General features: G+C 41.0%; 1 protein-coding gene across 5 annotated transcripts in view; it reads right to left on the bottom strand.

The window, feature by feature from the left end:
* Positions 1–7,912, bottom strand: part of TTLL3 (tubulin tyrosine ligase like 3) — a 48,457-nt gene extending 40,545 nt beyond the window's left edge. For 2 of the 5 annotated variants that reach the window (XM_087923487.1, XM_087923486.1), the window contains exons 1-2: positions 7,301–7,912; positions 4,687–4,771 (exon numbers count right to left, since the gene is read on the bottom strand). In XM_087923487.1, the coding sequence (XP_087779613.1) occupies positions 4,687–4,771; positions 7,301–7,708 (493 nt within the window). In that variant the 5' untranslated portion in view covers positions 7,709–7,912. Of the gene's footprint in view, positions 1–4,686; positions 7,262–7,300 lie in introns of those variants that run through there. The other 3 variants (XM_087923489.1, XM_087923490.1, XM_087923488.1) reach the window with 3 other exon arrangements.
* Between the last annotated feature and the right edge of the window lie 4,300 nt (positions 7,913–12,212).

Here is a 12,212-nt window from a genome sequence, read left to right as displayed (position 1 = left end):
AATAGATGGAAAGGGGGATATACAACAAGGGATAGAACAGAAAAAAGAAATTGCCCATAAATATTTTGAAGAGTTATATAAAAAGGAAGAAGTTAATGAAGATAGGATAAGAAACTATTTAGATGAAATGAAGGGAAAAGCAATTGGGGAAGAAATGGAAGAACTATTAAACAAAGACATTACTTGGTCCGAATTGAAATCAGCAATAGAGAACCAGAAAAACAACAAATCCCCGGGACCAGGTGGGATCTCAGGGGAGCTATACAAGGCAACAGCAGAACAAATAGGACCCCTTATGGTGGAAGTTTTTAATGATGTCTTATTGGCAGCCAGGATGCTGGACTCATGGAGGGGGGGCATTGATTTCGCTAATCCCGAAGGAGGATTCAGACCCCCGATATATAAAAAATTATGGGCTGATTTCTTTACTAAATACTGATTACAGAATATCTACTTCTATTATAGCAAGTAGACTAAAAAGAATTTTAAATGAGCATATACATGAAGACCAAAATGGATTTCTCCCGACCGGGCAAATCAGGAATATGTTTTAGAATTTTACAAAGCCCACCCTGAAAAACAAATAGCACTTATATTTTTAATTTAGGCATCAAATTTGAAAATATTATAACAACCATTTATGATACACAACAGGCGAATATTATAATAAACGGGGAATATACCGGCCCAATAAAAATAGAAAAAGGAGTCAGACAGGGCTGCCCACTCTCACCCCTGCTCTTCATACTATCACTAGAAGCATTATTAACGCGAATTAGACAGAACCCAGACATAAAAGGATTAAAGGTTAAGAAAGAAGAATATAAGTTGCAAGCATTTGTGGATTATATGATTTGTTTCATTGAAGAACCAACAGAAAGATGACAAAAATTGATAAATGAATTAGAAGAATTTGGAGCAGTAGCAGGACTAAAAATTTATAGGAAGAAAACAAAATTAATGACTAAAAATTTAACAGGAGAACAGAAATTAGAACTAGAAGAAGTTATGGGAATACAAGTGATAAAGAAAGTTAAATATTTAGGAATATGGTTGACAGCACATTGTAAAACACTAAAGGAAAACAATTATAACAAATTAATGCAACAGGTAAAGAAGGATTTAGAAACATGGGGCAAACTGCAACTTTCACTATTAGGCAGGATTGCTGCTATTAAAATGAATATTCTTCCAAAATTCCTCTATATATTTCAGATGATTCTAATTAAAGTACACAAAAAGTTTTTTGAAGAATTAATAAAATCACTGTAAAATTCATCTGGCAAAGGAAAAAACCTGGAATAAATTTAAAGGCAATGCAGGATACGAAGAGCAGGGGAGGGCTGGCACTCCCAAATTGGGAGTTGTATTATAGTGCGGCCTCTTTAGTATGGTTGAAGGAATGGGTGAATTTAACCAATAAGAGAATATTACTCTTAGAAGGCCATGACTTACAGAGGGGGTGGCATGCTTTTTTATGAGATGTTGGGAAAACTAGCCAGAAATATTTTCACAGACACCTAACCTAATTATTGATTAATTGGAAGAAAATACGGAAAAAAACACTATTTAAAAATACCAATTTGGATCTCAACAATGGAGGCGATGATCCACCCAAATAATCTGGATATTACTAAAATTATTAAATATAAGGACCTATTGGATACGCAAGGAAATCTGAAATCGTGGCAAGACCTTCAAGATCAGGGATTAAAAATTGATCGGTAAGCATATCTTCAAATTCAAAGTAGATATAAACAGGACAAGAAAGAATTTGGAATTAATAAACTCCAGCAATTAGATAAAATTTTATTAGGATCAGGCAAAAAAAAAATAACCAAATTTTATAATTATTTATTAGAGGTAGAATTAGAAGAAGAAATTGTTAAAGGGAACATGATAGCCTGGAGTAGGAATATAGTACGTAGTATCACCATAACAGAATGGGAAAAGGTCTGGGGTAGAAATAACAAAATTACAAAATCGGTAGCATACAAAGAAAATGCCTATACAATGTTTTATAGGTGGCACCTTCCTCCTTTGAGATTAGTGAAGATGCACTCCAATATGAGTCTGAACTGCTGGAAATGCAAAAAAAAGAGAGGGAACTTTCTTCCATATGTGGTGGTCTTGTACAGAAGCTCAAAAATATTGGCAGAAAATTAGAAATTGGCTGGAGGAAATGACAAGAGAACAGATCGAATTCAAACCAGAGTCCTTTCTATTAGGGATCTTTGATAAACAAATACAAAAAAAAGTGAAATATATAATATTACATATTTTGACAGCGGCCAGATTGACTTTTGCACAATGTTGGAAACAGCCTCATGTTCCATCAGAGGAGATGATTATTCAAAAAATTTCAAGTTGTGCAGAAATGGACAAATTAACCTTGGCATGAAAAGATAAAGACACTTCAATATACTACGACAGCTGGAACTGCTGGTACAAATGGATAGACCAAAGATAGAGTTAACACTAAAAGGCAAAAGAAGATAGGATAGAATCGTAGTAGTGATATATAGATATATGTAAGGATTAAGTGTGTATATGGCATAAAATAAGGATAAAAAGGAGGTCTCACAAACTGTTGAAGATGAAAATGTTCTTAATTGTTTTCTATCCTTTTCTGTTTTTTTTTCTTTTCTTATTTTCTTTTTCTCTTACATTTATGTATATGTTGTTGATCTGTTTTAATTGTAAAATCAACAAAATGTATTTAAAAAGATTATAATGAGAGTGAGGGAGGGTCTGAGAGAAGCCCTTTCTTAGTACTTGGCCCCCACAGGTGCCCCCGAGATGAGTGACATCCAGCTGGCCATACCCACCCAGGCCATACCCACCTGCCTATCCCCATCCCGGGCCTCCAAGGTCAAACACAACCCTGATGCGGCCCTTAATGAAATTGAGTTTAACGCCCCTGCTCTGCAGCTACTGACAGATACACCCAACCAATGCAAGGCACGGACTTTCTGTAAGTGAGTGACATTCTCATAATCATATGGAAGGTTCTTGCAATTTATGTGTCGGGCTCCGTGTGCATCGGCACCCGCCAGCAGTACCTCGGATGACTACGATCATCCAGATCACTGGCTGAGATTACGCTCCTTATGGAGCCCTATAACTGACTGAAGCCTCCTGGGCATGGTGGAGTAGGGAGCAAGTTCCCAACCTTCATTTCTCTACCCCATGGAAGAATGTCAGCTCCCCTCAGCCAATAGCTCTTTCAGGCAGACTCAAGAGATAAGGAGTCCTTTCAGCAAGTGGCAGCAGCTTGCAACTTCTCTTCCAACTTTCCCATTGACTTTCTGGGGAAGCCAGTAGAGAAGATCGCGACTCACAATCAGATGATCACAGAGTACTTGGCAGCCAGTCCTAAATATAAATAGATTACAAAGAATTGTGGAAAGGAAACTTCACGGTGACAATGGTGTCACCCAAGCAGGAAAAGCCCAAAGGGAACAAAGCCAGCCATAAAACAAACTTGCATAGGAAAAGGAATCAAATAAAGGTATTAAAGAAGCCCCTTCGACAAAAGCCCAAATAATTAAGAAAACTAGGGAAACAAGAAAAGAAAACATTCCAAATCAGCAAAACAAACAGACAAAAGACACAAAATATATTGCAAAGGAAACAGACAGGAGATTGCCACAAAACAAATATAAGAAAACATTAGGACGAAACTGATAATCCAATCAAACCACCCCGCAGAGTTTACCCTCCGGCGGAAATGAAGACAACCCCTGACAGGATTTAAAACATTAAGAAATACAAACACAAGCACTCACACACAAAAGGAGAAAAAAAAGTATAAAAATCAGGGGCTTATCATACAAAGCTACCTAGCCCCAGGAACACAGACTTCTTGCTATCTCTCGCCTTCCTGAAAAATAAAAAGATTCAGCTTTCAAGCAGTTGTCTGTATCCTTGCACCAGAGCTCTCCCAGCAGGAAAATCAAATCCTCAGAAGAAAGGCATTTTTCCAGCCTTTCAACAGAATGCAGTCATGTGACTGGGGGGGGGGTCAACATGTTTTACAGTGGCCACAAGTAAAGCACTTATGAACCATAAAGCACCAAACAAGGTTGTTGTAACTTCTAATGGTCATGAAACAACAAGAAGTAAGTCTAAGTTACCTGTACACATAAAGAAATGTAAATGATATTGCCAGTAGGATGGTGTTTGATTAAAATGAATGAATGAATGAATGAATGAATGAATGAATGAATGAATGACTGCAATATTTTTATTGCTATGTACTAATGCCTGTTTTATAAATAAGATATTGAATGTAGTTCATTAAAAGAGCATTAAGTAATAGCAATGGCACTCAAATCACTGAAAGTAAATTATGTTTGAGTGTTAGGAAAACATTTGTAATTACAATAGCAGCTGGATAGTAGAAATAACCTTATTTTTCAAATTTATATAGTTGCCCATCTCACCAGAAGTGACTCAGTATTTATTTATCTATCAAATTATACATGATACAATTATTTAGAGAGATAGCAAACTATTCTGTGCTAGATGTTTTCATGCAAAAGTGCCACCATCTGTCATTGATTTTTTTTAATTTAGAACAGGAACCAAGTACTTGATGGCCTAGATAAATGATACCTTCAATTCATGACACCAAAATGCTACGTATAAACATAATATTTTGCACACGCTATTTTCTCAATTGACCTGCATATTCTAGGTGCCAGATCCACCGTCTGTACAGCAACTCACAATTACCAGGTACGTCAGTCATGGCGCACTGCACAGCCACCTGGAAAGGAAAAAGTGACAGCTCATCGTAACCATGTGCTATCTAATTTCTCCACCTGACTTACCCCATATTTCACTTAGGGTCAGCGCAATCTGCCTTATAATTGAGGCAGCTACTCACTGTTTTTGTCTTTGTCTGTGTGTGTCTGTATCCTCGACTTACAACCACAGTTGAGCCCAAAATGTATGTTGCTAAGCAAGACAGTTAAGTGATTTTTGCCCCATTTCATGATTTTTCTTGCCACAGTTGTTTAGTGAATCACTGCAGTTGTTAAAGTCAGTAACCCGGTTGTGAAGTGAATCTGGCTTCCCCCAATGACTTTGCAGAAGGTTGCAAAAGGGGATCATGTGAACCCTGGGAAGCTACAACCGTCATAAATACGAATCACTTGCCAAGGGTCTGAATTTTGATTACGTGACCATTGGGGAATCGTAAGCATGAAAAACGGTCATGTCACTTTTTCAGTGCCGTTGTAACTTTGAATGAACTGTTGTAAATCAAGGACTAATGGTGTCCTCAAGTCAGTTTTTGACTCCTTGCTGACTGCCTGAGCTACTCCCAGAGGTGATATTCAGCAGGTTCTGATCAGTTCTGGAGAACCGGTAGCGGAAATTTTGATAGTTTGGAGAACTGGCAAATGCCACCTCTGACTGGCCCCGCCCCCATCTATGCTCCACCTCCTGAGTCCCAGCTGATTGGCTGGGTCTTCTTTTGTTGCCCTGTACAGGAGAACAGAGCTGGAAAGCAGGTTAGTGGGGTGGGGAGGGAATGGTGATTTTGCAGTATCCTTCCCTGCCATGCCCACCAAGCCACGCCCACAAAACCAATAGTAAAAACAAAATTAATCCCACCATTGGCTACTCCTTGCAGTTTTCTTGGCAAGGTTTTCTTTTCTGGAAAGGTTTGCCATTGTTCCCTTCTTCTTTAACAGGGCCAAGAGAGAAAGTGACTGGCTAAAAGTCACCCACCTGGGCTTTCGTGCCTAAAGCAGGACTAGAACTCATAATCTTCTGGTGGTTGGTTGGCCCAAAGACATCCAGCTGACTTCGTGCCTAAGGCAAGATTAGAAGTCACAATCTCCCCGTTTACAAGCTTGGTGCTTTTACCACTACACCAAACCTGGCTTCATTTCCTATTAGAATAGAATAACAAGTGGCAATGTTCCCAAAACAAAGGAACGGTTTCAATGGCAGAATAACAGAATAACAGAGTTGGAAGGGACCTTGGAGGTCTTCTAGTCCAACCCCCCGCTTAGGCAGGAAACCGTATACCATTTCAGACAACTGGTTGTTCAATTACTTCTTTAAAACTTCCAGTGTTGGAGCATTTACAACTATTAAAATGTTGTGAACCAGAGCTCCATAAAAGAATGTTTTTGAAAAAGCCCTGTTGTAAGCAAGACACTTCTAGGTCCAAGGATATTTAGATTATTCCTGGCTGCCATTGAGGTGTGATGGTTAGAAAGCTTGACTGAGACCAAGTAAACCAAGATTCAGATTTCACAGAACCCACAGAACCACAGAACCCAATGGGCAACTCTGAGCCAATCACTGCCCCTCAATCTAACCAAGATTGAGGATTATTGTGAGCAAAACTGAGGGGTGATTGTCATCTACACCACCCTGAACTTGTAAAAAAAAGAGACACATGTAGGAAATTAACACCCACCACAGCCGTTGACAGATTGTCAAAACAGCTTTGCATGGGTGCCCCAACTAAATTCATCGTATTTGCGCTAGATTCTTTTTTTATTAACAGATGTTTTTTCACGATTTTTCCTTTGCTCTAGGGTAAAAAAAAAATTACTATCACGGTAATCACATGAGAGCTGAGGACAGTTTGCAAAACAATTTGAACCTCACACCAACAACCTGAAGCTCGCCTTAATTGTCCCAAGTACCTGTGTCCTGCACTTCCTCATGCCAATGCATTTCTCCCCCCAACCCCAGCTACTGAATTATTATCCGGCCTTGTTCCCACCTCCAAAATTGAAACCATTTTCATAGCCAGTGGTGGATTTAAGGCTCACTGGTGCCCTAAGCACAGACAAATCTTGGCGCCCCACTCCCTCCTTTGTACACACTGTACAAAGGAAGCCATATTCTCAACTTTGTGGTGCCCCCTTTGGGCCTGGTGCCCTAAGCAGGTGCTTTGTCTGCTTAATGGTTAACACACCAACTCTCCGTAGCTGGGAATTTTACTCATCGTCCATCTCCTACACTATGCACGTAACAATAAGGCACCACATTCGGACGAACGCCCAATTCCTCTCGTGCACGAAACCACGGCTTTGAACCGGGATTCAAAACCCCGACCGTTTGCATTGCATGACAGACATGGGAAGAGCGCCTCTGAGCATGTGTAAAGGGCACTTTTCCCGACGCCAAAGACGAGATGGAAACGAGAGAAGAGATGGATCTATTTAGCGCAGGCTGGGACCTTCTGCCTTTCCAAAAGTGTCCCGGGTCCTTCGCCAGCGTCCCGCAACCTCGAGCCCCTCCCACGCCCACCTCTCAAGGCAATACGAACCGCCGGGGACGGGATTCCGAGGCTGACTCCCACTTTCCCGCCGATCCGGATCCGGACAGCTCCTTCCCCATAGATAACTCCCTGGAGGCTGTTTGGAGTTTCTATGGAAACTAAGAGCGCCCGGGTAGATGTCGCTGGGCGGGGGAGGAGGCTTACTTGCCCTCTCCCCATTTTAATGGATGTTTTTGTTTTAATTATGATCGCGCTCGGGCAGAACGCATCATGCATTCCGGTACACCGGAAAATCATTGCAATGATTGGAGAGGGTTTGAGGGGGGGAAAGCACGTTTCATAACTAGGAGCTCCCAAGCCCGCGCTCACGCGCTCACACACACACACACACCGAAAAAAGGCGATGCCCCTCTTTTGACACCACTTACCCTCTTCCGGATCAATCAATGGCACCATGGACAATGCGGGGAAGCCCCTTTTTAAGGGTCCTGCATTTTCTCACGCAGACCCTTCCCACTTCCTGCCCACCCTTCCTTTTGGGTGACTGATGATCTTGTTTATACTGTATTTGGGTGAAACGAGCCCAAAAGGAAAAGAGGAGAGCAGGCCCATTCCGAGTGACCACCTGTCTGGCAAGAGGGTGATTTTTTTTTATTTTATTTATTTATTTGATTTGAGTTGTCAATAGCTTACAAGATAATAGATATAAGTATAAACATGAGTAAGAATACAGGAGGTAGGTATGAATAAATGGGGACAATAGGACAGGGATGGTGCACTTATGCACGCTCCTTACAGACCTCTTAGGAATGGGGTGAGGTCAATAGTGGATAGTTTAAGGTTAAAGGCATGGGGGTTAGAGGATGTAACAACAGAGTCAGGTAGCGCATTCCAGACATTGACCACTCTGTTGCTGAAGTCGTACTTTCTGCAATCAAGTTTGAAGTGGTTTACATTGAGTTTGTATCTGTTGTGTGCTCTTGTATTGCTGTGGTTGAAGCTGAAGTAGTCATTGACTGGTAGGACATTGTAGCGGATAATTTTGTGTGCTATGCTTAAGTCTAACCATAGGCGGCGTAGTTCAAAGTTGTCCAAGCCCAAAATCTCAAGCCTGGTGATATAGGGTATTCTGTTGTGAGCAGAGAGTGATGCAAGGATGTCGAAAACAACTGGACATGCCTTGGAGCAGATGCGTGTGGAGGAAGTAAAACTCGAGGGAGATGTCCCAAGGGTGTGTGTGTGTGTGTGTGTGTGAGAGAGAGAGAGAGAGAGAGAGTGTATGTGTGGGTACGCAGGGGACAAGGTGAAATGATGACTGGATGGCCTTGACTTTGTGTGATCTGTAAGCCACCCCTTAGGAAAGTCGCATCAGATAAATCCATTCCTAAGTATGCTGTCTTTGGTCTGATCTAAGTATGGTATATAAAATCATACATTGCAATGACTTACTTGTCAGTGAATACTTCAGCTTCAACTATAACAACACAAAAGCACACAATAGATACAAACTCAAGGTAAACTGCACCAAACTTGATTGCAGGAAATGCGACTTCAGCAACAGAGTGGTCAATATCTGGAATACTTTACCTGACTCTGTGGGTAGTTCCACAAACCCCAAAAACTTTAACCTTAGACTGTCTACTATTGACCTCACCCCTTTCCTAAGAGGTCTGTAGGGGGCGTGCACAAGTGCACCAACGTGCCTACCGTCCCTATCCTATTGTTTCTTTTATTTTTCTTTTATTTTTCTTATATGTACCCATTTCATGTATTCATAACTATGTATATACTTAGACCTATTATCTTGTAAGCGATTGACAAAATTAATAAATATAAATAAATAAATAAATAAATAAAATAAGTAGAGACAGAGATCTTAACAAACTAGGATGGAAATCTATCAGCCTGGTTGAACGCCAGCTAAGAAAAGGGTCTTCTCATTAATTGCTGTGGGAAGTCCCCCACTCCTAGAAGAATGAAATATTTTGTGGAATATTAAGAGGCAGAATATTATATTTCCCCAAAGGAGAAATGGAGAAACGTGCTCTTAAAGACAGAAAGCAGCCCCAGTTTCCTGCATAGTAAAACAGCCCCCAGCAGATGCTTGAAATCTTTAGAGATGGATATTTTGTGTCCATTAAGAAACACTGGGCCAATCTATTCACAAACAAAACACCTTCAGCTCCAGGTGATGGGATTACGAATTTGCACACACCCCAGGCCAAATTCTAAGGACAGGACGTGACTTTTTAAGACATAATAAAATTAACCCACCACTGAAATACCAAAAGACACAAGGCCCTTCATTGCACAATCCCCAGAACAGTTCAAACTTCGGAAACCTATAAAGATCCATCTACTCATTCAACCGTTTTATCAGCTGTCCCAGAACCACATGCTGTAGGTGACTTCTGCTCATCAATAAACTTTTCTTTCTTAAGTAGCCTCCATTTTATTCCCGGCTTGGAACTGCATCTGGATTTTCTTCCTACACTGCATTCTATTACAAAAGGACTTAATCCAAGAAGTCCACCTCCTCCATTTGCTTGTGTATACAGATTATTAAAAAAAAAACATCTGGATATTTCTGCAAGGTTTTATGGTAAATTATGAAAAAAAAATCACACTAACCAAGTTCCTTTGTTGATTGGATGCCGCTGTAAGTAGTTCTCTTGCTTCATGAGGGTAGTATTTTAAAACATTAACATCCCAAAAGTGAGTTTGCTAGCATTTCCCTAACATGCTGCTCTCATCCGGTTACCCTGCTAGCTTGGATGAATCATTTCACATTTCTGTCTTGAATTGTGATCAAAGCAAAGCAAGCAGAAAAGGATGTTCAGGTCCAGAGCATATGCAATTCAAAGGGGATCCTGTGAGACTGTTTATGGCTCATTAGCAAACAAGCCCCCTAAAGCTTGAGGACTACCTTCAAAGAGGATGAAAGGTATTGTTGAGTCAACTACATGGAACTTACAGAGTGTTCAAGGTATCTTAGCTATGACATCAGAAGGCACCAGAACCATTTCATGGGCCAAACTTCTATTTCTTTCTCTTGTGTTTCTGCTTCCAGAATCATTTAATCCAAAACTGAGGAGACGCCTGCTACATTTCTTCCAAAGGATGGGAATAATGCCTTTATTTTGGTATTATTATCCATAGATTTATAGAAGGCACACTGCTAGAGTGGGCACTGTTTATGGTGAGACCTACTGGAACCAGACCCAGCTGAGTAAAGTAAACCAGGAATACCTCAGCCGTGAGTTCTTATAGTCATCCTGGCACCCAATAAGATTGCAAAAAATGTGAGGTAAAAGGCTTTATGTGTAATACCCGGGGGCAACAGGTTGTAGATATGACATTCGATGATCTAGACCAGGGATGTCAAACTCAAGGCCTGGGGCTGGATCCAGCCTGTGTGATGCTTAAATCTGGTCCACGAGGCCACTTTGCAAACACCAAAAGATCGGCCCCCGGTGCCTCTGCCAGCAAAAACAGAGCTCGTGAGAGCTACACATGCTTCCCCCAAGCGCCATTTTTGCTGGCAGAGGATTGCAGGAGGCCATCGCAGCCAAAACTGGAGCTTGGAGGCCCGTTTTCTCTGGCAGAGCACTCGGGCCACCACAGGGACCCCCAACACGAGTGACATCAAGCTGGCCATGCCCACTCCGGCCCCCGAGGTCAAACACAACCTTGATGTGGCCCTCAATGAAATTTGAGTTAGACACCCCTGATCTAGACCATGGGTGTTAAACCTGATTGCATCGCGGGCCGTATTTTGATGTATCACAATGGTTTTTGCCTTTGCGGAGCCAGGGTGGCAGTGGCCTACATGGGCCATATCCGGTCCTCGGGCTGCCAGTTTGACAGGCCTGATCTAGACCATGGGTGGAGAACCTGTGATTACATAAATGTTGCTGGCAGTTGCAAGAATTCCTCACAATTGGCCATGCCTGCTAGGACACATGGACGTTTGAAGTAAATTTCCTCCTCTTGAATATGAAACACCCACACATAATATGTAATGCATGCACTTTGCCAGCAGTGCATCAGATCAAAACAACCCTCACCTTCTTTTTACTGATTACAGTCTCTAAACTGCAATAGCAGCTGAACTGAGGAATGATCAAGGCAGCTTTTTATGTGAAGGAAGGGAATATCATAAACCGATTCACTTTATAATTTGTCAAGACAACAGATGACTTTGGGTGAGGGAATAGTGTTAGAGAGAAAAGTTTGAAGTAAGAGTTTGTTGGTTTTTATTTGTATCTTTTCAAGAATGAGGCGGGGAAGGGATCATCTACTTGTTACTCAAGAGCTTCGCCAGTGACTTAAGTTATTTCATTGTTTAAAACTTTCTAAATACCAACAATGCCTTGATCTTATTCAGAAAAAAGGTACTGTACTATTGAAACCATACCACGAAAGTATCACTGCAAGCCAGTAGGAAGAGAAAATCGAACTGTAAACTCCCTGTTTCTAAATATTAGGAAAAGGTATAGCAAAGCCAACTTGTTAAAACCATTCTTATTTCAAACATAGGCACTCACAAACAGATAATCTCGTGTCTTTTTTTTCTTTTTTTTTTGGAATTTGGGCTGGATATGAGAGGGGCACACACTTATAATGATAATATAACAGTGAAAAAGTCTACAGAACTGATTTGCTTTCCTTGAGCAATGCAAAAAACAAAGCCACAAAGATGCCAACATAATTCTGCATTCCTCTCTTTGTGGCCTATTAGGCCATTGTGACACAAGCAGAAATTCGAAACCCTTCCCAGATAGCTTGGCAAGATGGAAATGTCTCTGGAGAGTCTCAATCATCCAAGAAGTCATGGCTGTCCCAAAGGCGCTTTTTCAAAAGGCAACGTTTCAAACTTTTGCAGGGGTTTTTTTTTTCCCCCTTTGAAAACGTTTCACTTCTCCTCCAAGAAGCATCTTCCGTTCCGATTCACAGAACT

The sequence above is a fragment of the Pseudonaja textilis genome, chromosome 2, assembly GCF_049901715.1.
Source record: "Pseudonaja textilis isolate UNSWEBS1 chromosome 2, rPseTex1.2, whole genome shotgun sequence".
NCBI lineage: Eukaryota > Metazoa > Chordata > Lepidosauria > Squamata > Elapidae > Pseudonaja > Pseudonaja textilis.
Note: the sequence above shows the minus strand (reverse complement) of the source record. Positions and strands in the feature narration are given on the sequence as shown.